The sequence below is a fragment of the Xyrauchen texanus genome, chromosome 29 (assembly GCF_025860055.1).
Source record: "Xyrauchen texanus isolate HMW12.3.18 chromosome 29, RBS_HiC_50CHRs, whole genome shotgun sequence".
NCBI lineage: Eukaryota > Metazoa > Chordata > Actinopteri > Cypriniformes > Catostomidae > Xyrauchen > Xyrauchen texanus.
The window spans coordinates 25,903,372-25,930,245 of NC_068304.1; the positions used below are offsets into that span (position 1 = coordinate 25,903,372).

The window sequence follows — 26,874 nt, forward strand, 5'->3', positions numbered from 1 at the left end:
TCAAACAAAAGTTTAGGATCATTTACTTATTCTTTTTTTTTTTTTTTTTTTTTTCACATTTTAGAATATTAAAGTCATCTAAACTATGGAATAACATAAATGGAACTATGGGAATTATGTTGTGACTATAAATATTTGTAATAACAACATTCAAAAGTACAGTATTATTTTTCAAAAGATTTGTTTGAGTAAAAGTGTGTCGATATCATAAAAAAGCAGAGTATAGTTCTAGTAAAAGTTCTGAGTGATAGAGAGAAAATAAGTATTTATGAAGTCATAATCAACCATTATAGTCATGATTTGAGTGAAAGGGAATAAAACACACAGTTGTTGTAGCTCCTATATTGTTCATTTCACCTGGAAACTGCAGGGAATTGTACCAAAACAAGTTTTGCAAAAATGTATATAGAGTCACGTTTTCACTATGAGGTTGCCATGGTCACTATATATTTTGGTGTGATCCTTCATTAGAATATCTTTTGTGTCCCACAGAAGAAAGTAAGGATTTGGAATGACATTAAGTCACCTTAAATTTAAGTTTAAATTTAAATCTTAAATTTTGGGCTGAATTTAAGACGGAAGTGGATCGAGGCATCTGGTCACCTGCAGTGGTCTGGGCCCCCTGCATGAATATTACAGCTTTATTGCAGAGCCTTCCCACCGTGGAACATTAAAACACAGGCAGCAACTTAGCACCTCGCTCCTTGCCTTTAATGAGCTAGTCATCTAAACACACGTGTCTTCATGTGACTGTGTATTTAGTGTTGTGATTTTTGCTCACACTGTGAGAGAAGGAAAGAATTAGTGAAGAATGCAGTGTGGAAATTTCTAATGAACTATAATTGCCACTTTGTTTCGTTTTACGAGATTGAACACAACAGAAGTTACTCTCTCTCTCTCTCTCTCTCTCTCTAATGAGGAAATTGGGGATTGAATTCACATTAATTACACCAGTGTTTGTGCTCCTCTGTTGGATGGCAATCTGCGTTTTTTTCTTGATGACTTTATACACTCTGAAGAAATAGACTGCTGTATGATTTTAAAATATATATTGGTCGCACTTTATTTTACATTGTTCATGTTATTTTCTATTTACATATGTACTGAGTAATGCTAATGAGCTACTTAATATAATGCTTATGTAATACCTACTGTAGTAATATAATATTTTGTGCCCTTGCGATGCATTATTATTGATGTAATTTTAATTTTAGTAACATGTAATCTGTGTAACACAAAACAGAGTAAGAAAAGTTGTTGCAAACATGTACATTTGTAAATATTTGTGTTAGGTATGTACAGTATATATAAATGTATCACTGCTTTTATAACTTAATAACTGTTTAATAAACTTAAGTATTAGTATTTTTATTTATGAATTATTAATTAATTTATATTGTATTTGTTTATTTTTTATTTTTTGCTTTTCTCTTATTGTATGGTATTGTGCTGCTAATTAATCTTCTGGTATTTTCGTTCATTTTTTTATGCTGATTCATGTCAGTGTTCCTGTAGCTTTCCACTGTTCCAGTGTGTAAATCACAGTATTACAGCATTTGCTTTGGCTTGACTTGATCTGCATTTGCTCCTTTGGGTTATTCTTACGTCCTGACTTACATCTGTGTGTCTGTCGCATTGTATTCCTCCTCGCCTCTAATTTTCCTGCATCCATCTGAGATGCTCCTCTGACTCATTTGCTGATGCTGCTTTATTTGAGGGATTCTCCTTTGTCTTGCGCTGGACTGATTTTAGTGCCCTCTTTCTTGCAGGCTACACACACAGGAATGCGCTCTTACATTTACAAACAGAGCTCTGTGATTGGCTCGCAGGCGGAGCACACTGGGATGAGGACATACTATTTCAGTGTGGACACACAGGAGGACATGAACGGCTGGGTCAGGGCCATGAACCAGGCTGCACTCATGCAGACCCATACAGTAAAGAGGTCAGTGACCGTCTGACAGTGTTAACATTCCAGAGGAAGTTTCTATTATGATGTACATGCAGTGGGGTCCAAAAGTCTAATACCACTAGAGAAATTGCATTTTAAAAATGTACTGTAGTACCCTTTTTTATTACATATAGTTTTATAGGCATTGCATGTATTAATTTAGAAGTTAATTTTATCCTGAACGACTTACAAATGAGGAATACTACTACAAAACTACAAAAGTTGGAGCTTGTACAGAGATGTAGGTAAAACAATGTGAGACAGCAAAAAGAGAACTGCTTAGAAATTAATGTGAAATTATTAATTGAATGATGTACATGAATTTCACAATCTTAATTTTTTTAGAGTAAATTTCTTATTATTTGGAATTGTATGTCTATCTTTTGCTTCAATGACAGCATGCACTCAATGTGGCATGGACTCCACAAGTTTGTGCAAAATCTGATGATCTATGTTATCCCACGATGATTTGAAAATGTTCCAAAGAGAATCTTGTGTGCTTCTATGAAATCTGGGTAAGGTTTTTATTTTACCACTAGGAGTTCTCTAAAGATTTTTTGCTTAAAAAAACACAAAACTGCTAAGAGCAAGTTTTACTAAGGAAATCTTAATGTAAGCATAATGCAGAGTTGATCTCGTTGCTATGGATGATGTCACATTATACTGTATAAGTGTGCTTTCTTAAATAACCCAAAGTGACTGGTAAATGGTCTGCACTTATATAGCACCTTTTTAACCTTAACAGTATTCAAAGCACTTTACATTGTGACATATGCACCCATTCATACACACATACTTACACTAATGGTGGCAGAGCTGCCATGCAAGGCGCTAGCCTGCCATTGGGAGCAACTTGGGGTTCAGTGTCTTGCCCAAGGACACTTCGGCATGTGGAGTCATGTGGGCCAGGATTCAAATCACCAATCCTATGATTAGTGGCCGACCCGCTCTACCAACTGAGCCACAGCTCAGATAGTAGACAACTATCTGTCAGCAAATTCACTATGTTATGTTATGTTATGTTATGTTATGTTATTTTATGTTATGTTATGTTATGTTATGTTATGTTATGTTATGTTATGTTATGTTATGTTATGTTATGTTATGTAAGTGTTTTTTGAATGTGTCTTCATCCTGTGTTGATACAATGTATGAATGGGATTTTCATCAACTGCACCTACACCAGGTAGCCCAGCCAGTGTTATTATAGCTAAAAAAATACAACTAAAAATAACTCATCATTTTCGTTAACTAAAATAAAAATAAAAACTGAAATTATTTGAAAAACTGAAACTAAACTAAAATAATTTTATAGGGTGAATTTGGGCAAAGTGGGACTCTTTTGGAAATTGTACTTTTCATGACACTTTTAATTATTATCCAATCGCCACATAACCTAACATTATACATTTGAAAAAGCTTAGGATATCTTCTACCTTAGTCAAAAGCAAAAATTAAGAAATATTCAATACTGGGAAGTAGAACTTTTGAAGACCCTCTTATGATCATATCCCAGATTTTTCATGCCATTTCTGATGTGTATGACTTTCTTTCATCTGCTAAACACAAACAAAGGGTTTTAGAAGAATATCTCATCTCTTTAGGTCCATACAGTACAAATGAACAGGGTCCAAAACTTTGAAGCTTCAGAAAGCACATAAAGGTACCATAAAAGTCATCAATAAGTGGTTTTGGGTGATAACAGACCAAAATGGAACTCCCTTTTCACTGTACATCTTGCATTTGCGGTCTACCAGTACAGTTTGCTGAGGGCTAGATGGCTCTGGGACATATATTCGAGCTTGAAATCATGATTGCCAAGGAGGCTGTTGATGTCAAGATTTAAAAACACTAAAACTAAAATAAAAACTAAACTGAAACTTTTCACTGAGAAAACAAAAATTAAACTAAAACTAACAGACAAACTGTTAAATCTAACAAAAACGAAACTAAATTGTTATGACAAATTGAATATAAAATAGAAATAAAAACTAAATTTAAAAACCCAAAGCAATAATAACACTGAGCCCACCAATGAAATATAATTTCACCTTATTTCTCTGCAGCGAGTGAACACCCAAAGGAAAACATATGCTATGAATTGATGGACAATCTGGGGTCTGGAGAGGGCATTTATATTTTGATGGATAATTCTGCTGACGGATGACTGAGAAACTCCCAATTCATCCACGCTACTCAGTTGCATTTTACCTATGGCCAGGAAGCGCAGAGTTATCAAAACCTTTTTTGGGATGATGCAATTGGGATGTTTCAGTTCATAGGACTGGTAATTGCATCACTAAGTGAGTCTACAATAATGAAAAGAGCATCGTGCCTCAGACGATACATATTTAAAAGGTCAATGTCATAATTATATTCTAATACACACTCAAAAAATACTTTAGCTTATTTTAAAATGTACTTATTTCAATTTCATAACAGAATTCCCTTGAATTGAGTTTTCTTTAACAAAATTAAATTAATAAAACTTAAATATATTATAGTTGTATTAGTTTAATTTAGTTGAAATTTTGTCATGAAATTGAAATAAATCAAAATTGTAAGAATAGGCTTAAATACAGAATAAATATATATGAGAGAGAGAGAGAGAGAGAGAGAGAGAGAGAGAGAGAGAGTAATGTGCAAAAGTCTTAGGCACATAAGATTGTTTCACAAAAGCATTTGTCTTAAGATGGTTATGTATATCTTCAGCTTTAGTGTGTCAATAGGAAATCTAAATGTTAGACTCCCAAACATTACTTTGCAAATAGAAAAGATTAGAATAGAAGAACAGGGAGCCCTGCAACAGATGTTATGGCCCCCACAAAGCCCCCCACTGAACATCATGTCAGACTGAGATTGTATAAAGAGACAGAAGCAATTTTAAAATAGTTAATATGGGTTCTACCACTCCTAAATTAGTTAGGAGTTAGGAGCTACTGTAAACCTTAAAGGGATAGTTCACCCAAAAATGAAAATTATCTCATCATTTACTCACCCTCATCCCAGATGTGTATGACTTTTTTAGAAAGATTTTTAGAAGAATATCTGAGTTATCTAGGTCCATACAATTCAAGTGAACAGTGACTAGAACTACAGTATAAAGGAAACATACAAGTAATCAATATGACATCAGTGTTTAAATCCACATATTCAGAAGCAATAGGTGTGGGCAAGAAAAATAACAATATTTAAGTCCTTTTTTACTTTAAATCTCCACTTTAACTTACACTTTTAGATGTAAAAGTGAAGCTAAACAGGCATCATGTGTGACTTTCAGATGTAAAAGTGAAGGTAAAAGTGAAAGTGGATATTTAGAGTAAAAAGGACTTACGTTTTGAACCGTTTCTCACCCATAGCTATTGATTTAACCCTTGTGCATCCTTGTGGACATTTTTGGCTTTTTCAGTTTTGTTTTTTTTGATAACTTTGTCTGTGTTAATGCTAACTGCATAAAATTTTCCACAGGTGTGAATTTTTATTGGAATTTTAATATTTCACCCTATTTTCTTTAAAAAAATATTTTTTGCACTAGTTACACAAAATACTCCCTCTTAGCGTCGTTTTGGACAAAAATGGCACATTGAAACCCATTAAAACTGCGATTTTTAATCCCAGTGCCATTTAACTATAAAATTATGCAATCTTGTTTAACATGCTTTCATTATGTTGGCAAGGCTTCAAAATTTACATTTTAAATATTTTTTATCAGATCGTGCCATTTTTTCAGGTTTGGCATATCATCGCTTTTGTTGTTGTTTTCTGCTGTTTTTGGCTTATGCATATTATAGAGCCAATTAGATACATTATGAATATATAATTGTGTGAGTGTGTTGGTATGGATTTCAGAGTGTGGTTTGTATGTGTCTGAGGCTCTAATAATAAAAATAAAAAAATTCTGTTTAGCATTTATTAAATTGAAAATAATTATAATTATTATATTTTTTATAAAAAACAACAGTGGCATTATGTAAACAAACCGGCGTTTAAAGTGTTAAAATTCTGAAAATAAATGAATGTTTGGTAACTATGATTAGAACTGATTCTGGTTAAAATATAAGTCAGTGAAAGTAGAAAAAATATTATTCTATAATATTTTTATGACACTTTTTGACATGGCCATTTTTGTCCATTATGGACCTGAGTGGTAGCTTTTTTTTAAATCTGATACTGCATAAAAAATATGAAAGCATCAAAATGAATGTTGTTGTTAATCATTGACATATCCGAGGCTCTAATAATCAAAGAAAAAAAATTCTGCTTAGCATCTATTAAATTGAAAATAATTACTATTTTTAATTCTTTCCTAAAAAAAACAACAGTGGCATTATGTAAACAAACCAGCGTTTAAAGGGTTAAAATTCTAAAAATGAATGAATGTTTGGTCATTATGATTAGAGCTGATGCTGGTTAAAAAAATTATGTCAGTGAAAGTGGAAAAAAATATAAATCTATAATATTTTTATGACAGTTTTTGGACATGGCCATTTTTGTCCATAATGAACCTATGTGTAACTTTTTTTAATTGATGCACAAGGGTTAACCACTGGAGTCTTATTGATTACTTCTACTGTATGATTCCTTTATGAGATATTTGGAGCTACAAAGGTCTGATCACATTTCACTTGCATTGTGAGGAACTACAGCGATGAAATAGTCTTCTAAAAATCTTTGTTTGTGTTCAGCAGAAGAAATAAATTTATACACATCTGGTATGGCATGAGGGTGAGTCAATGATGAGAGGATTTTTGGGTGAACTAACCCTTAAAGCTTTTTTGTGAATACGGTCCCTGACCTTTTGTACAAAGGAGTCAACTTAGCCAATGTCATAAATTAGCTTATATTTAATTGCTGACCTAGAAATAGTGTAGAATATTTCTTCTGAACTTATTAATATTTCTTATTAATTTGGTTTTAAATTGTTAAAAATCCTAAAATTTCAGTTTATTTCCAAATTTTAATTTTGTATCCCAGATTTTCAGTGCGATTTCAGACTTTTCGACCCCACTGTATGTGCTTGTCTCCATATCTGTCTGTCTTGTTTCATTGAATGTTAATTTGCTTATGGCTTCCACTTATTGTGTGTGTGCCTGTGCGTGCATGCGTGCGTGCGTGTGTGTGTGTGTGTGTGTGTGTGTGTGTGTGTGTGTGTGTGTGTGTGTGTGTGTGTGTGTGTGTGTGTGCTTGTCTTTAAATGAGTACTGTTCAGTTTGTCTGTCTGCGCTGCCTTTTACAATCTTCACTTTTGTGTGTCAAGGGACATTGCTTGTCTGTAAGAGTTTGTCATGCTGTAAGTCTTGTTGACTGGCATTGATGTTGCAGTGTGTTTGCACTGCCAGTGCTGTAGAGACAGTCACTAAGCCTAAGCACACTGACATAGTACAGTATGTATAGATAGATACTTTGAACATACTCAGGCATTGAATTTCCAAGCTGGTTAATTCTAGTTTGATGCTGGTCTACACCAGCAAAACGTATCTAGTCAGCTCCAGCATGATTTTTCTGGTGACACTGGTTGACCAAGGAAGTCTTACTGGTTAAGCTAGTTAAAAAGCCTGATTGGAACACCAGCACACCATCTTCGATCACACAGATTTTAATAAGTCTGGAACAATGTTTCTGTCAAAAAAAATTATAATCCAAGCCATATCCCTAATCCTAAAACTAAAGCTTGGCTGATATGGGTGTTGGCCATACTGATGTCTAGAGAGGAGGGTGGTCAATGTCCGATATAATGCTAATGTTATGTACAATACAATTTAAAGCTTCACTAAGGAAGTTTGGGCTCTCTAGGGACATCTGTGGTTGAAAACTAAAATTGCAAGCAATTTACAGAGGAACATTTTATGTGAGTTGTGATTCTGCATTTCTCTTCTGGTGGATGAATCTTTATTTAGCCTTTGATCACTGTGATTTTCACCAGCAGAGCCAGAGTCACACCGTACAATTTTTACGTTGAGATTATGCTATTTGTAACTGAGATATAACTTTCTTTCGAAGAAGATAAACCACTCTTAATTGCATATTTTTTAAATTATCATTCAAGTGTTTTGTCCACTACACATTAATGTTTGTATTGAACTACACATATCAATTTAAGAGGTGAAACTTGTGAAATGGCTGATATGGGTTAATTGAAGACACTTATTTTTATATAACAGTCTACATCCTCAGTTTATAATGCAGTTGAACCGTAATACTATAATAGTAGGTCTATGCACTGCAAGCAATAAGACTGTATAAAAGCACAAAACGAGGATTCAATAATCATGGGGATGAAATATACTTTATTAAATATGAAAATAATATGCAGAAATATGCATTAAAGTTGTAATAAAGAGGTGGTTACACACTAAACAAATTAGTACACATTACTGTGCCGATGAAATTGGAATATTATTGTAACCCGCACACACACACACACACAAGATGAGACAGTCACAATGTATGTCAAAACTGCGTTTATTTGCAGGCAAACAAAAGTACAGCACGGACAATCCAGAGGGAGAATGGTCAGGGTAGCGTAGGGTCAAAAGCTGGGGAAACAAAGTCGAGTAAGGGGCAAATCCGGGAGAGAGTGGTCAACGAGAGTGGGGAGGTCGAAGCCGGGAAACAGGATCAGAGTAAACGGGACTAGTGGGAGCAAAAGACAGGGGAACAAGGGGAGCTGGCAAGCTAAGAGGAGGACAAGAGGAGATCAAAACTAGACGAGACTAGCGGGGGGCAAAGACACGGGAAACTAAATACAATAACCAACAGACGTGAGACGAAAGGGCAGTGATATATATATAGGGGAAAGTGCAGGTGTAAACAATGAAAGGTGATGAGACAAGTACAAGTGAAACTAATTTGGAGATTGAGACGAGTGCAGGTGTACATAATGTTCTGGCGATAGGAGAGCGGGCATGCGAGCCCGAGGAGGGGAGATAGTGTACGAGCATGTGAGCTCGTAGGAGTAAAACGAGCGTGCAAGCTCGAGCGAGCAAAACGAGCGTAGAAGCTCGAGGGGGCGGAGCGAGGGAGCGGGAAGCGAGCGAGTACGCTCGCGGAGTGCGTGTGTGTGCTCGTTGAAGCCGAGCGTGCGTGTGAGCTGGATGAAGGGGAGCGCGTGTGCGTGCTCGAGGAAGCGGGGATGGGGCAGAGGAGCGGGGTTCGTGACAGTACTCCCCCCTCTACAACGGACGGCTCCCGACGGCCGCGCCCGTCAGCGAGGAGCGCGACCCCTGGGAAGCGGTGCTGGACGATCCCAACAAACAAAAAAAACCCCTGAACAGACCACCCACAAAACACAAAAACCAAAATTGAGGGAAGTCCAAGGGGCACAGAGGGAAATGAGACAGTCCATGGGGTCAGTGGCCAGTTTCAAGGCAAGGTCAAGGGGAACATAGAGGACAGGTGGGTGGTCGGGAGATCTAGGGGGCAGCCATAGGGCAGAGGCTGGGTCAGGGGGTCTGGAAGGCGACTGGAGGACAGGGACTGGGTCCGGGGGTCTGGAAGGTGACCACCGGACAGGAACAGGGTCAGGAGGCGAGGGAAGAGGCCACAGGACAGGGAGAGTGTCAGGGGGCCACCGGACAGGGTCAGGGGGCCAGGGAAGAGCCGTGAAAGGCGGAGCCGTGGAGGACTTGGGAGACGGAGCCTTTGAAGACGGAGCCGTGAGAGACTCGGCAGGCGGGGCACTGAGAGGCTGATGAGGCGGAGCCATGTGGAGCCCAAGAGACAGGGCAGAGGGAGGTGGCGCCGCAGGAGGCTCTAGAGGCGGAGGCCTGGAAGGCTCTGGAGGTGGAGCCGAAGGAGGCTTTAGGGGCGAAGGCCTGGAAGGCTCAGGAGGTGGAGCCAATGACGGTGGCGCCGTGGGAGGCTCTAGCGAGGTAGGCCAGGAAGGCTCTGAAGGTGGAGCCAAGGGAGGTGGCGCCGTGGGAGGCTCTGGAGGTGGAGCCTTAGGAGGCTCGAGAGGCGGAGCCCTAGGAAGCTCCGGAGTCTCTGGGAGTAGAGCCATGAGAGGCTCGGGGAAAAAGGTCGTAGAAGACTCGAGAGGCTCTAGAGGTGGGGCCCTGGAAGGCTCGAGAGGCTCGAGGGGGGGAGCCATGAAAGACTCGAGAGACGAAGCCCCGAGAGGCCGGAGGGGAGGAGGAGCCCTGAGAGACTCGAGGGACGGAGCCCTGAGAGGCTCGAGGGGAGGAGGAGCCCTGGAAGACTCGAGAGACGAAGCCCCGAGAGGCCGGAGGGGAGGAGGAGCCCTGAGAGACTCGAGGGACGGAGCCTTGAGAGGCTCGAGGGGAGGAGAAGCCCTGAAAGACTCTGAGAGGAGAAGCCCTGAGAGGTTTGGAAGGAGGTGGAGCCCTGAAAGACTCGAGAGGAGAAGCCCTGAGAGGCTTGAGGGGAGGAGGAGCCCTGAGAGACTCGAGAGGGGAAGCCCTGAGAGGCTTGAGAGGGGGAGGAGCCCTGAGAGACTCGAGAGGCGAAGCTGTGAGAGGCTTGAGGGGTGGAGCCATGAAAGACTCGAGGGACGGAGCCCTGAGAGGCTCGAGGGGAGGAGGAGCCCTGAAAGACTCGAGAGGAGGAGCCCTGGGAGGCTTGGGAGGAGGACCCTTGGGAGGCTCGTGAGGCGGAGCCCTGGGAGGCTCGAGAGGAGGAGCCCTGGGAGGCTCGAGGGGTAGAGCTCTGGGAGGCTCGAGAGACTTGAAAGGCAGAACCCTGGGGGGCTTGGGAGGTAGAGCTCTGGGAGGCTCGAGAGGAGGAGCCTTAGGAGGCTCGTGAGGCGGAGCCCGCGAGGGCTCTGTGGGGCGAGCAGAGGCTGGCAGAGCCGTGGAAGACTCTGAGGGCGGAGCAGAGCCGTGGAAGACTCTGAGGGCGGAGCAGAGTCCGGCAGAGCCGTGGAAGACTCTGAGGGCGGAGCAGAACCCGGCAGAGCCGTGGAAGACTCTGAGGGCGGAGCAGAACCCAGCAGAGCCGTGGAAGACTCTGAGGGCGGAGCAGAGCCGTGGAAGACTCTGAGGGCGGAGCAGAACCCGGCAGAGCCGTGGAAGACTCTGAGGGCGGAGCAGAACCCGGCAGAGCCGTGGAAGACTCTGAGGGCAGAGCAGAACCCGGCAGAGCCGTGGAAGTCTCTGAGGGCGGAGCAGAGGTCGGTAGAGCTGTGGAAGACTCTGAGGGAACCTCTGCGGTCTTGAGCACAAGATGAGACTGGGGAGAAGGGGCCCTCTTCCTTCTCTTACGTCTTCGGCCAACAGGGGACGTGGCCATGGGGACGGTCGAGGCTACAGGCGCTGGCTCTGGGGCGGTCGAGGCTACAGGCGCTGGCTCGCTGACCGTGGCAGACATGGGCGCTGGCTCGCCGGCCGTGGCGGGCATGGGCGCTGGCTCGTTGGCCGTGGCGGGCATGGGCGCTGGCTCGTTGGCCGTGGCGGGCATGGGCGCTGGCTCGCTGGCCGTGCCAGGCTTCGAGACTGGGGCCGTGACAGGCTTCGGGACTGGGGCCGTGACAGGCTTCGGGACTGGGCCGTGACAGGCTTCGGGACTGGGGCCGTGACAGGCTTCGGGACTGGGGCCGTTACAGGCCTCGGGACTGGGGCCGTGTCAGGCTTCGGGACTGGGGCCGTGTAAGGCTTCGGGGCTAGGGCCGTGTAAGGCTTCGGGGCTATGGCCGTGTCAGGCTTCGGGGCTAGGGCCGTGTAAGGCTTCGGGGCTAGGGCCGTGTCAGGCTTCGGGGCTGGGGCCGTGTAAGGCTTCGGGGCTGGGGCCGTGTAAGGCTTCGGGACTGGGGGCCGTGACAGGCCTCGGGACTGGGGCCGTGACAGGCCTCGGGACTGGGGCCGTGGTAGGCTTCGAGACGGGGGCCGTGGTGTGGAGCGCTGTTTCAGTGTCTGCCTCCCCCACAGTAAACGAGGAACCAGCGTACAGTAGGGCAAGGTCAATAAACTGAGCCAGGTTGAGAGAGCAGCGACCACCAGGCATGAATGATGAGGCTGGCTCATTCAGTCCATATTGAAAAATGTCTTTCAGAGCCACCTCATCAAAATTCACCTGGTTAGCCAGGGCACAAAAATCCACAACATAAGCCTCCAAGGGTTGGCTCCCCTGGCGCAAAACCAAGAGTCGGGCTGCTGGCTCCATAATGTCAAGGGCGGGGTTATGAGTTACACAACCGCTGCCTTGCATGAAAAACCCTTGGTTAGCGTCAGAAGAGCCATAAAACCTCTCCGGGGATGGAGAGCATACGGCGCTCGCGGATGCATGGAGAGCATCAACGGGCTCAGGGGCAGACACAGGTGAAACAGGGTGAAATAAATCAGACATAGCACATACCTGCTGCCCCTGGGCCGCGAGCGCTTGGTCAAGTGTCCAAACAGTAGCTCCTCGCGCTGAATGTGACGTGTATCTCCGCTCTAGTGAGCTGCGCGAATCCTCCGCGTGATACATTGTGACTGTCTACGGTGAGGTTGGTTATTCTGTAACCCGCACACACACACACAAGATGAGACAGTCACAATGTATGTCAAAACTGTGTTTATTTGCAGGCAAACAAAAGTAAGGCACGGAAAATCCAGAGGGAGAATGGTCAGGGTAGCGTAGGGTCAAAAGCCGGGGAAACAAAGTTGAGTAAGGGGCAAATCCGGGAGAGAGTGGTCAACGAGAGTGGGGAGGTAGAAGCCGGGAAACAGGATCAGAGTAGACAGGACTAGTGGGAGCAAAAGACAGGGGAACAAGGGAAGCTGGCAAGCTAAGAGGAGGACAAGAGGAGATCAAAACTAGACGAGACTAGCGGGGGGCAAAGACACGGGAAACTAAATACAATAACCAACAGGCGTGAGACGAAAGGGCAGTGATATATATAGGGGAAAGTGCAGGTGTAAACAATGAAAGGTGATGAGACGAGTACAGGTGAAACTAATGTGGAGATTGAGACGAGTGCAGGTGTACAGGAGTACGCTCGCGGAGTGCGTGTGTGTGCTCGGTGAAGCCGAGCGTGCGCGTGAGCTGGACGAAGGGGAGCGTGTGTGCGTGCTCGAGGAAGCGGGGATGGGGCAGAGGAGCGGGGTTCGTGACAATTATAAACAACTTGAATGAGCATACATTCAAGGGGAGCCACCCTGTACCTATAGTGACTTTTAGATGCAATTTTAAATTGTCTTCTCTGTTTGAACAGACTATTTGCTGAAAGAGCGATGAAAAGTGACAAAAACTTGTGTATTTCTGTGAATGGGGTAAAAGAAATAAGAAAACAGCAGCACACACTTAGAGAAACACACTTAGGGAACTTAGAAACTGCAGAAATGTTATAAGATACTCAGAAGTCATGAATATAATGGAAATTATTGCTTGATACAAATTTTGTTCAAGTCCCTAACCTAGCCCTAAGCCTAAATCTTAACTCCTTTTCCTGTCCCTAAAATCTGATTGGTGACCAGCATCCATAATGTTGGTCTTTTGAGATGCTGGTCAAAAGATACTATGCTGGACTTTTGAGCAGGTTAATGACTGTTGCCCTATTTTAGCCATAAAAGATTGAACTGCTGGTGATGTCCTTTAACAAGGCACTAATTTGGGATCATGTCAGATTTTTGGAGTTGTCATAGCAGCCCAACACTAATGAGGTTGGTGTCAGCTTGAGCTGGCAGTCAGCGAGGCAGAAACTTAGACTGGTAGTCCAGACTAAAAGCTATTCTGAGTCATATATTTTCATAACTCTATGTGGGGGCTCGTGAGATTTTCCATTCTCATAGATGCCCTTGTGTTTTTTGTATTTTTGCCTCCTTTGCAAAGGCGTTCTTGCATATACCATTTGTGTGCTAATTTTTGTCTGACTCTATGAATGTGTGATTCATATTTTTGTGATTTATGTTTTATGTGTCCAAGCTCTTTGCAAGTGTGGCTATTTGGGCAAGTATTCTTAGTAAATCAATTGCAATATGCCCGTAAATACACGCAGTTGTCAGACAGCAAATTAATACACTTTTTTGGAATCTTTTTAAATCAGAGCCAGAGAGTTTGAACACTACATAATAATCTGTGCATATTACAATAAATAAATGTTGTTCTCCTAGCAGTGAAGAATAATTACAGTACATCTCTAAGTACTGTAGATATGATCAAGCCTCAAGGAAAAAGTTTTTTTTATATTTTATGTTACAAATGCAAATGGGAATGGGTCTGTTATAGACTTTGTGTATGTCTGAATGTGCATCCACTAGAGGTTACTTCTTTTAGTTCAAGCAGCTGTTATTATTATTAGTCTGAATGTAAAGTGAACTTTAGTAGGCTTGCCAAGCCCCCAGTGGCCATGTCTTCTCCAAATGTAGTTTCAGTGAGGGCCCTGATTTAATCAAGTCACTGTTAGACTGCTATGTGGATATTATATTTGAACCAGGAATTAAACAAACTCTTACCTTCTCCACAATCCTTGTTTGAAGAAACCAAAAACAAGCAGAACTTGACAGACTTTTCCATCTGTGAAGGGTAATAATACTGTTTTTATTTTTATTTTATTTTGTGCATTTTCTGGAGTGGCCAATCCCCACTGGCTAAAACTCACCACCACAATTCTAGGGTGTTCTGGTTGGTTGTTAGGGTGTTGCTATGGAGCTGCTAATGTTCGTTTAGTTCAGTCATTTTTATCATGTTTTTATGCACTTCCAAAGAAATAAGAAGTATGTTCTGGGTGGTTGCTTGGTACTAGCCAAAGCCAAAGAATCCCACCCTCAAGTCTATGATTTTCTGGTCCCTAAATATAGCTTGTGTCTTACCTTTATTGAATCTATTGAACACCCCCTAATGTGAGAATTTGTGGATACATTAGTTTTAAGTGATTCTAAAGTGAGAATGGCGACTTTACATTGATGGATATATTTGGCTTGATGATCAGATTACTTTAGGCTAGACTGTGAATGCTGGATCCATTTATGGTCCAGACTCCATGCTGTGGAATAGTGTTAATCTAACAGTCATGATATGTGATCCAGCAATCTGATAAGAGCATCTGATAAAAGTCCCATACAATTACACTGACCTTTGCACATGCCATGCCTTTGCCACACAGAGAGGAGCTGGATCTACCAGATCAAGTGTATTTTTGTGAGAAACACAAGCAGCAGGCTGTTCCTCAGACCAATCACATCAGCAGCTTTGTGATCACTGAACCTGAGGTCATACAGGGTGATGGGCTGCTCGAGGAGAAGCAGGACAGGTTTGTGGGAGAAGTGGATATCCTGGTTACCCCGAGAGAGATGGAGCTGATGAGGGGTAAACCTCCAACTACCAGGATGGTGGAGATGGAGATTGTAGCTCCAGGATCAGCACCAGTGTCTCAAGTCCCTTCTCGAGCTCCTTCTAGGGCTGTCTCCACCCCTCCGGTAGTGCTGAGGAATGGAGCGCCCTTGGAACAGAATGGAACAGGCATGGTTGGGTATCAAAGAGGGTCAACGCCTTCTTCTCAAACTCCAGTACAGGTGCAGAGGAGGAGTGCTTTGGAACAGGTGGAGAATTGGGTTAAAGTGCAGAAAGAAGAGCACCGGGGGTGAGTTTGCAAACACACACACTTCCAAATGTAATCATGCAAAAAAAAAAACAAATACATATCTATATGCCACGCAATATACACTCACAGAGCACTTTATTAGGAACACTGTGGTCCTAATAAAGTGTCCAAAGTGCTGTTGTAGCCCATCCAACACAAGGTTTGACATTTTTGTGCATTCTGAGATGCTACTATGCTCACTACTTGTCAGCTCGAACCAGTCTGTCCTTTCTTAATTGACCACTCACCAACAAGGCATTTCCGTCTGCATATCTGCTGCTCACTGGAAGTTTTTTTGCTTTTGGCACCATTCTGAGTAAACTCTAGAGACAAAAAGGTAAAAATCCCAGGAGATCAGCAGTTACAGAAATACTCAAACCAGCCTGTCTATCATGCCACAATCAAAATCGCTGAGATCAGTTTTTTCCCCATTCTGATGGTTGATATGAACATTAACTGAAGCTCCTGGCCCATATCAGCATGATTTTATGTATTGCTCTGCTGCCACGCGATTGACTGATTAGATAATCGCATGAATAATTAGGTGTACAGGTGATACTAATGAAGTGCTCAGACAGTGTACAGTATGTGCCAAAGTTAGTTGCAAGAGTCAGATGTTGCTGCAAAGAGTCAAAGGACATGTCGCCCCCTAATGGTCTAAATCACTGGTTTTGCACTTGGATGCAAATTTTACATTGGTTGACAAGTGACTACCCAGCACTTTACCATATATGCTTATTGTACAAAAATGTCTAAAAACTTGAATTGGTTTACTTAGCATTGTACTTGTCCTGCTGTGCCAATCATAACAGACCTGCAACCCATCTTTGGGCTGTGACACACCAGATAAAGTGGCCAATATTTACTGTAGTTTCTCCTTAACAGCCTCAAAATATAAAAAATAGACAATTTCTTTACACAGATTTGTTTCTACTGATGGCACTATACCACGTCGGACCCCTCCCATTCATCCGAAGTATGGCACAATGGAGAAGTACCAATCTTTACCTAAGACCTCACGGCTAAGCCCACCTAGCGTCCAGCGTCAGGTGCCCAGTGAATACAAATACTCCCATGACCGGCTTCATCACTTCCAAATGACCCTTGGCCACAGCCACCGACCCCCGACGCAAGACAATACCGTGTGGCAGCTCTATGAATGGCAACAGAGACAGCAATATCGCCACGGCAGCCCCACCGCCCCCATATACACCCCAGCTCCAGACTACTCCACTGCTGTATCCTCCACCAGGGTCAACTCCGATGTTTCTCGCTGCATTTCTGTGCCTCCGATTCTGGCAGACATTGCTCCACCCGGGCCTCCTGGGCCCAGGCTGCTGTCTCCTCGGAGACCCCACACACCCGCAGAACGTGTTACAGTCAAACCTCTTGAGGACAGGCCAACTGTGGAGGTGCCACCGTCAAACTGTCCTCACCGGACACACTCATATAAGGTCAGCAGGTGACAAATGCAACCACTCTCATGCTTACACCACATAAAAACATCCTTGAAATAAGACAGATGTACTTGAATAGCAAAATCTAACAACATTTATACTTAAAACAAGACAAAAAGTATTTGCCAAAGGGGTAGGAAAAAGAGATTTGCTTTTACATTGAATTAAATGTGCACTCATTAACATTTGTGTTTATGTTCTCCTGACACCTTCAGTAGAGGCGTAGATGTTATCACTTACTGATGTCATTGTAAACATGCGCTAGTCACAGTCAGCAATGATTAATTTATTCCACAAGTGAAAACATCAAATTAAAAGAGATTATTGAGATAAATCAAGAAATATTGGACTGGCTATGATGTGGTCTCAGCACCATATGTAGTATTAGGCAGCTTTTTCTGTAAGAATATAAACCTCACAAAATGTTGTTAGATTTCTCTGAAAACAAGATTTAACAATGTAATTTTCCTTATCAAGCAAATATATAATTTTTTAGGATGTTTGGATATTTTTCATAGGACAAGACAAAATCACTGACTGAGAAAATCTTTTTTTTTTTACCATATAGTCCATATCCATATAGTATGCATTCTAAATTCAACATCCACAGGTGAAAACCAATAGTGCTAGACGTAGTTAGACTTCTATCTTTAGCTGTGAAGTATGTGGAAGTGTGAAAGCCTGTGAGATTGCACAATGGATGAAGTGTCATTATTCATTACACTGCAAAAACTAGTTTTCCTAATCAGATATCAATTTAACTGAGAAGCAAAATTGCTTAAGATATGCATAAACCTTACTAAATTTGGTTTGATCTATGCTTAAAGCAAGAAAATGAAAAAAATACCATTGGGGTAAAAAATTCTACCGAAGATTTTAAGCGCTCAAGATATATTCTCGGAAAATACGTTTTCCTATCTTTCACCATATTGCTTCTCAGGTAAATGTATCATGTTTAAAGGATGTTTAGATATTTTGACTGGAAATCAAGACAGAAATACTGATTAAGAAAGGATTTTTGCAGTGTTCTCTGTTTTGATGCGTATGTGACCCAAGCATCTAATCTCTTGTCTGGACAAAGTACATCACGTAGTAATGCGACGCTATTTGGGTTCAGAACTCTCCTTTAGAACAGTTGAAAGAAGCATACACTTAAAGCCATCATGACGGACGCTAATACCTCTCAGAAACAAAGACAGACGCTCCTGATCAAATAACACCAGCTATCAGTCTTTTCAAAGTGGAAGATCCATCCATCTGCAACAGAGCCGTCATTCAGTACAAAGTATCAGTTGTGTCTTTGTAATGGAATGAGTGCCAGACTGATTTATATATAGTTCATTAATTCACTCTCTGTTTGTCTTTTAAAAGCCTAGTTACCATCACAAATGAGCATTTCGCCAAGCAAGCACAGATGTCTCGTCCAAATGTATGAGGATTTGAAACATGACTCAATCCGTGATGGTTATTAAACCTGTATATATAAAATATGTTACAGTGAATATGTTTTGAGTAATTCAGATTACTTTTTTTGTGTATTTACATTTTTACATATTATATCCATATATTTTGCTGAAAATTATTATTTATTAAATTGCCAAAATTAAAAAAACAATTGTAGGTTTCAGGAAACCTGCACAAAAACAATCATTATTTGTGCAATTTTGTTTGGTGACACTAGAAATTGCACACTTCATCTTTAATACAATACGTGCCAGTGCATTTAATTCTTATTTTTTCTCTATCTGCAGTCTGCCACAATAGAGAGACGCTCAGTGCCACCATCTGGCTACATCACACACACAGTCAGTGCACCCAGCCTTCATGGAAAAACAGTAAGATGTTTTTTTATCTACACAAATGTATGTTCTGAGAAAAACATATTTAGCCATTTGAAAAAAAAAAATCACTTTTGTATATACAGTATAAATAGTGTACAGTTTGTTCACCTAAGGTATGTGGTTTGTCTCTTTTGTTTGTTTGCCTTTATTACTAAAACAAATTAAAATCAATTGTAATCACACCCAATAAACTGATCAACTCTCTGGATAAGTTTATCTTTTGGTTATCTCTTGGTTCACCTCAATTAGTCAGAATGATTGTCTTCTGTTGGTGGAGCCAATCATCATCTTTTCATGCCATTAAATGGCATCTATACAAATAACCTTATCATGGAACTCTCTCTCTGTCCTGATCATCCTCTCGCCTTTGCTTCAGCCGGAGGAGCTTACCCTTCTCCTCATCCAGTTACGGAGACACCAGGCCATGATGGCGGGTGTGCGCAATGATGCACTGGCCCACCTCCAGCAGTTGACTCGGGTGAAGGTCAGGGCTCGGCCTGCCCAGTTAGCACTTGTAGTCTGCCTCTGTAGTCTGCCTCTGCTGCCTGACTTTCTGTGGCTCCTGTGGCTTTGTAACATGTCATGCTATTCAAGTTATATCTTGCTATCCTACCATCAGCATGTATTATCTATTTAACTGGTTGTAGCCATTTTGCATACTACAAAAGTATGCTTTACTATTGCTCCAAAGTTTGAAAATGCAAAAATCTAAATGTTTTGCTTGCATGAAATAGATGTAAGCATGAAGTTTGTTGTCTCATAAAGCCTTGTGTAAAAGACTGCCTAGTACGGGCAAACCATTGATTGACCTGGTTAAATTATCAGTGTCAATCAACCTCTGCTTAACAATAATGGCATAATCTATATGCTTTGTTAATAGTGACAATAATATATGTGTGCAGGAATGTTATGTAAACTGTTGATTATAGAATGAATGCTTTGGTATCAAGGATGAATGAGGTAATAATAAAGGGATAGTTCACCCAAAAATGAAAATTCTCTCATCCTTTGCTCAACCTCATGCCATCTCAGATGTGTATGACTTTCTTTCTTCTACAGACCACAAACAAAGATTTTTAGAAGAATATCTCAGCTCTGTAGGTCCATTCAATGCAAGTGAATTGTGGCCAGAACTCTGAAGGTCCAAAAAGCACATAAAGACATTATAAAAGTAATCCATATGACTCCAGTGCATTAATCCATGTCTTCAGAAGGGATATGTTAGGTATGGGTGAGAACCAGATCAAGTAATTTCTTTACTATAAATCTCCATCTTTGACCAGCTCCGACCAGTAGGTGGCAAAATGCACTAAGAATGTGAAACAAAAAAAAAAGAAGAAAAAAAATGTGGAAGTGAGAGTGAAAGTGACGATTTTATAGAAAATAAAGATTTAGATATTGATCCGTTTTTTACCCACACTTATTAAATCACTTCTGAAGATGTAAATTAAACCACTGAAGTCTTATGTATTACTTTTATGCTGCCTTTATGTGCTTTATGGACCTTTAGCCTTTTGGCCACCATTCACTTGCATTGTATGGACCAACAGAGCTGAGATATTCTTCTAAAAATCTTTGTTTGTGTTCTGTAGAAGAAAGAATTTCATGCACATCTGAGATGGCATGAGGATGAGTATATGAGAGAATTTTTAGGTGAACTATCTCTTTATACTAATGCTCCAGTTTTTTCCTATTCGATGGTGTCTATGTAGCATGCGTCATGCTGTTGATTACCACAGACAGTAAATACTACTTACCTCTCTCAATGTGCACAAATGAAGGGACTACATGTTTAAAGAAGATACACTTATAATGGAAGTGTAAAATACTGTTTGCTACTATCACACTATGGTTATGGTTTTAAAAGAGGGAAAACTGTGTGATAGAATTGCTTGCAAACCCTATCTGTGTAAATTTATATCCAATCAATTCATGTGGATATCAAGTTCAACTAACCAGGTTTACTTTTTTAACTGTCTTGTTACTTACTCTTTCCCATCACCAGCAAAGTTTGCGAATTGTAACGCTGCTATTGTTTTGGTGTCAGTGCACTGTTTAAAATTTCTGTTTGTGTTGAGTCACATGATGCAATGTTTCTCCTATCCCTTACAGGCTGATGATACATGTATGCATTTGAAGAAGGACCTGGAATATTTAGATCTAAAGGTGGGTCTTTTCTGTCTTACTCTTTCTGTCTCTCTCCACTCCTCCTTTTACTTCTTTACACTATCTTCTGAAAACCTCTGTAGTAACACACTAACACAGTCAAAAAACATCAGTTGGGCGAGGAACCATGTACTTTCTTTACTTCAGAAAATGTTTTCATTTAGGATGAATTGTTTTTGTGGCATAATTAGGAGTTACCTCAGAATGCAAAATTTTTTTTTTTCTTGCACAAAAGGAGATGTATAATAGGATCAGTTAGCATTCTCTTTCACTGTATAAAATAAAGATGCACTGAAAGTGGATCGTGTCTCCTTTTGTGTTCCACGGAAGAAAGAAAGTCATATAAGTTGGGATGGGGTGATGTAGAAGACAAGTCCTTCTTTATCTATAACTGTCTATCTCCGTTTGCCACAGATGAAAACTTTAGAGCCATTGATCCTCATGGTTCACAGTGTGTTACAAACCTGCACTGCGGCGGGTTTGAGACCATTCTGGAAAGTAAGAACTGTCGCCATCCAGAGTGTCATAAGCATTCCCATTGCTTAACATGGTGCACATAGCTTAATGTTGGCACAAACCTGGCACCTGCACGCCTATCCCCCCTGCCCTTTGGAGTGATATGTTGTAATATGGGTATGTGTGATTGGTTAATGAGTTGGCAGGTCCGGATAGGATGGATAAGCTCAGTGCATGTGCAGGGTACAACAAATATTCTCTCTTTCTCTCTATTTAATGAACTATTTATCTATATTGATACTATTTAAGTTATCTTGTATTTATAGAATTTATCTTAAACAGTGGTTCTGAAGCATTTCATGCCAAAAAACACCTTTAATTAAATCAAAACATCCAAGTATCACCAACTCACAACAGTGTTCCCTCTCATTTTTTCACCATTGAACAAATTTACATTATATCTGGTCTGTGGAAGGACGCTATTAGAGCAATATCCAAATCAATGCAAAGTAGCACTTAAGAACAAATTATAATGTAATAGCATGCATTAATGTGTACACTTTGCTGTCTAATTGAAACACCTAAATCAAAAATAAATTTGGGAATTTGATCTTAAACTTCTATTGTCTCTCTAGAAGCGCTTGGAACTTATTTGTCAGACTGGTTACTTTATTGACATCATGCTCAAAAGGTCAAGGTGCTCCTAAAGCTTGCCTTCATGAAATTGAGAAAAGTATCTTGCCTCAAATTTGAAAAAAAAAACACTCTTTTTTTTAACTCACAAACTAAAATATGGTGCTAAGACTTGGTCAACGATTTACATTCTGCATTGAAGAAGTGAGGGGCCGTTCACTCCGAATTTGGTTTTGCATCAGTCTGCTCTGTTGTTCAATTGTTTGTCTGTCAACATGTGCATAGCAGACCTCTTTGGCAGTTGAGCCACATCACTGTTTTTAAGAGTCTTGCTCTGAAGCATCGTATTTTTTTTAGATAACATGACAAGTGAGGGGGTGTTCACACCGAGTGCATTTTTGCATCCATCTGCACTTTATTTCAATTGTCTTCCTTCATATACATGCTCTAGATGGACATCTTTAACCATTGTGCACATCTCGCTTTCTTTGCAACATCTCATGCAGGAGTGCTGTGTTTTGTATGTGCTTTGTCAAGTTAAAAAGAACTTGAACTGTTAAAAACATGTCTTGTGGGGGCTTGGGTAGTTCAGCCAGGGTGTGCTGAGTGACTCCAGCCAGGTCTGCTAATCAACCAAATTTGCTTGGTTGCTAGGGAGGGTAGAGTCACATACGGTAACATCCTTGTGGTCACTATAATGTGGTTCTCTCTCTGGGTGGGGTGCGTGGTGAGTTGTAAGTGGATGCCGTCTAGAATAGCATGAAGCCTCCACATGCACTCCGCAGTAACACACTCAACAAGCCACGTGATAAATTAACTGAGATTCGTCCTCCGCCACCTGGATTGAGGTGAGGCACTAAACCACCCTGAGGACCTAGAGCGCGTTAGGAATTCCAAATTTGGGAGAAAAGAAACCCCACCCCCAAAAAAAAAAACCTGTCTTGCTCTGCTCTATTCCTGGAATTGTGTCTAGATTTTTTTGATCCTGAACGGCCACTAAGATCTTAGGCCATGCATTACCAAGTCTTAAACACATAAGACTATATTAAATGTTATATTAAATTTATATAGATGGGAAACTAAAAATAAAACATGAAAGAATGGAAATAAAATTTTCAATAAAACGTCTGTTTTCTAGTATTGTTTATTTCATGAGACATGAGGGCACAACTACTACCACATACTTCTGGTGGCACGCATACCACAGTTTGAGGACGCCTGATCTAATATATGTAGTAATCTACTTATGATTATCTTTCAGTTTCTCTCTTTCTCTTTTTCTGTCTTTAGTGCTGTGAAAGTGAATGAGTAGGCTATATGTGCAAATGAATGAATTGTAAAGCAGCATGATCCTCATGTTGCAGCAGTACAATTTTTCTCTGAAAGTTCCCTTGCGGTCTTGAGTTCATCGTCATCCAGAGCTTGGGCTTCTTTTATGAGTTCACCATGCAGCGTGTTTCTGTGGAGGTTTTATTTTAGACATTGCATTCATGTCCCACAGCTATATTTGGTTGGCATGAAGATTGTGAGACTCCATCCATCCTGCCATTGTGCTTCAAGAAAAGCTTCAGCCCCAGTGTGTACTGTATGCTATTGAAATGAAGAATATTGTTGTAAAGCTTCTCACTGTGACTTTTACAGTGTTCAATGTACAGTGTTGGTCTTGCTTTATTTGAGTTGAACAGCTGTGTTGTGCTGTCTGTAAAGCACTAACATAAGGAGCTCTTTCTGTGAAATGTCTTGTAGGTGAGTGAGACAGGGACTCTGAAAGGACGGCCAGCCAAACCAGTGAAAGTGGCAGAAAGTGACATTGATGTGAGTACAGGAGACAACGCAATTGTCACCTGATTCATTGATTATATAAAATCACTGGTTGCTATGCACAAAAATTACAACCTCTTTTCATAATACACCTCTCTCTCTGTCTAAATAAAGTTCACTTTATTTAGTTCTGTTTCAAACAGAAAGAAAAAAACATTTAAACTTTGGACTTAAGACTTAAACTGCATATTCAGTTTGTTTATACTTCATAGTACATAGTATATAAATGTTAAAGTACAGTAGCAGTGCATTCAGTGTGTTATAATTTTTTGCATGTGTATAATGGTTTAGAGGCGCCACTGTATCAACCCCAGAACAGCTGTTTTGTGCTAAATGTGAAATGTCGTAAAGATTTTATTGACTCCTATTTAATCCACCAGACCTCTTTAAATGATCTGTGACTACATTCTTATACTGAACATAAATCATTTCAACCATAAGTCAGGCCCAGATTTTCTCACTTTGTTATATGTACATCCTGATTTGTAATGAAATCCTTCTCTTGTCCATGTCAGAAAAATAATACGGCAGTGTTGTTGCTCTGAAGTATCTGCAGTGGCTGCTGGGTCACTATGTGTATTGAAAACAATGTCCAGAAATAAGCTTAGTGTTTGTCTAAGAAAAAAAAACATTTGTGTTGTGCTTTTTATTGAAAGATTTGAATAACATTGATATATGTACAAATGCTGTTGTATGGGAGATCTTACTTTATGGCACTGCTTGGTCATTCACCCATATCATATTTCTCATTGGACTGTTTTGTAAGTGAAATACACAGATGTATATCACTGTTCCATCCACTGGTAATCAACATTCATTGTTTATTATAACAATTTTGGAAGAAAAGATGATATAACAGCAAAAATATTGTGTGCACAAAATCTCTCCATAAACCAAAAATATGTAAACAGTGTAACTAGTATTTTCATTATCTGTGCATTGTACTTGCCACATTTTCTAAAGTGAAGTGATTAACTGTACACTATCTCTTCTGTGATAACAAAAAAGACAAAATCATGTAAATTAAAAAAAAAGTTAGTATTGTGATACATTTTTTAGTGTTACTAAAAAATATATGTTACTCTATTGTTATGAAACGATTTAGATGGTAAAGCTCTATTTCCCATTGTAGGTGACACTGAGCCGACTGTGCGAACAGGACAAAACCCTGCAAGAGCTTGAGTTCAGGCTTAGTGGTCTGAAGGATGATAAGGTGTAGTACATTTCCTATAGAATATCTCCAGATATAATGGTAACATTCTTCTCATTGTTACAGATCAGTATTAATATGTTTGTTTTTGTAGGACAAGCTGGAGTCCGTTCTGGATGTGTCTCACCAGCAGATGGAGCAGTACCAGGATCAGCCATCTCATGCTGAGAAGATCGCCTTCCAACAGCGTCTCCTACAGGAGGACCTGGTCCATATTCGAGCAGACATTTCTAGAGTGTCAACGGTGAGTGTAGCATGTTGGTTAATGTGTATTCAATTTATGTATATGTTTATCCATATTTGGCTAGAATTCTTTCCCCCGAAATCATAATAAAGAATTGTTTCAACGTGTGTTTGGTTGATGTTAGCACATTTATTGTAATATTTATTCACTGTAAATGTGTTGAAGGTATAGAAATAAAAATAGTTCCTGCATGTATTTGTTTGTGTTGTTTAGGAGATGGAGAGAGCATGGGAGGAGTATAGCAGACTCGAGCAGTCAGTGGAACAGCTGAGAGATGTCCTGCAGTCTCAGATGAATCTCTGCACATCACCTCAGGTCCCTTTCTTCATTTATGTCTCTATTTCTTCATAATCCTTTTTTATTATTTTCATTTCTGTCTTGCTAACGCTCTCCCTTTTTCAATTTACTCTGTTTGTCCTTTCTGTGAGGGTTAGGTTTAGGGGTAGGGAATAGCAAATATCATTACTTTTGTAAGAAACTCAGAGGATGTGATGTCCTCACTGATATAGTAAATCCAACGTGTGTGTGTGTGTGTGTGTGTGTGTGTGTGTGTGTGTGTGTGTGTGTGTGTGTGTGTGTGTGTGTGTGTGTGTGTGTGTGTGTGTGTGTGTGTGTGTGTTCTCAGGAGAAAGCTCAGTTGAGGAGGGAGCTCTGGAGGATAGAGGATGTGATGACTGGACTCAGTTCCACCAAAGAAACCTTTAAAATCACCATAGACTCAGTGAAAGACCCAGGTTAGGGTGATTTACACTCTCTTTAGACAGGCTTAATAAACACACTACAAATTTCCTCTTAATAAAATACTGTGTACACGTGCATGTTTGTGTCCAGAGAGAAAACTTGTGCCTTCAGTAACAGAGTCAACAGTGCCTTCTCGGTGCATGACCCCAGCAGCTGGTGAGATGCGGTCACCCATACGCAGTCTTACCTCCAGTCCGTTATCACTGTCCCTGGACAATAAAGCTACCCTGCAGCATCCTCAAGCTGTGCCAAAATGGGTAAGTTTGATTAGTTTCCAAATTCTAAAAATAAGACACACCTACAACCCCAATTCTGAAAAAGAAGGAACAGTATGAAAAGTGTTAATAAAACAAAAAGGAGTGATTTGTAAATAACAATTGAAGTCAGAAGTTTACATACACTTAGGTTGAAGTCATTAAAACACATTTTTGAACCACTTCACAGATTTATTATTAGCAAACTATAGTTTTGGCAAGTCGTTTAGGACATCTGCTTTGTGCATGACGAAAGTAATTTTTCCAGTAGTTGTTTACATACAGATTGTTTCACTTTTAATTGACTATATCACAATTCCAGTTTGTCAGAATTTTACATACAGTAAGTTAACTGTGCCTTTAAGCAGCTTTAATCAGGATGTGTACTGAATTGGAGCTGTACCTGTGGATGTATTTTAAGGCCTACCTTCAAACACAGTGCCTCTTTGCTTGACATCATAGGAAAATAAAAAAGTCAGCCAAGACCTCAGAAAAAAGAATTGTGGACCTCCACATGTTGGGTTCATCCTTGGGAACAACTTTCAAAAACCTGAAGGTAAAATGTTCATCTGTAAAAACAATAG

The 26,874-nt window shown here is 40.6% G+C and overlaps 1 protein-coding gene across 10 annotated transcripts in view; it reads left to right on the forward strand.

Moving 5' to 3' along the window:
- The window catches only part of LOC127622895 (pleckstrin homology domain-containing family A member 7-like), a 128,973-nt gene that overhangs the window by 96,197 nt on the left and 5,902 nt on the right, over positions 1 to 26,874 (forward strand). For 6 of the 10 annotated variants that reach the window (XM_052097031.1, XM_052097037.1, XM_052097033.1 and 3 more), the window contains 12 exons: positions 1,770 to 1,945; positions 14,991 to 15,467; positions 16,390 to 16,921; positions 18,676 to 18,759; positions 19,142 to 19,249; positions 20,878 to 20,931; positions 23,767 to 23,835; positions 24,974 to 25,054; positions 25,146 to 25,295; positions 25,509 to 25,610; positions 25,921 to 26,029; positions 26,127 to 26,293. In XM_052097031.1, the coding sequence (XP_051952991.1) occupies positions 1,770 to 1,945; positions 14,991 to 15,467; positions 16,390 to 16,921; positions 18,676 to 18,759; positions 19,142 to 19,249; positions 20,878 to 20,931; positions 23,767 to 23,835; positions 24,974 to 25,054; positions 25,146 to 25,295; positions 25,509 to 25,610; positions 25,921 to 26,029; positions 26,127 to 26,293 (2,109 nt within the window). The remainder of the gene's footprint in view (positions 1 to 1,769; positions 1,946 to 14,990; positions 15,468 to 16,389; positions 16,922 to 18,675; positions 18,760 to 19,141; positions 19,250 to 20,877; positions 20,932 to 23,766; positions 23,836 to 24,973; positions 25,055 to 25,145; positions 25,296 to 25,508; positions 25,611 to 25,920; positions 26,030 to 26,126; positions 26,294 to 26,874) is intronic. The other 4 variants (XM_052097032.1, XM_052097035.1, XM_052097038.1 and 1 more) reach the window with 4 other exon arrangements.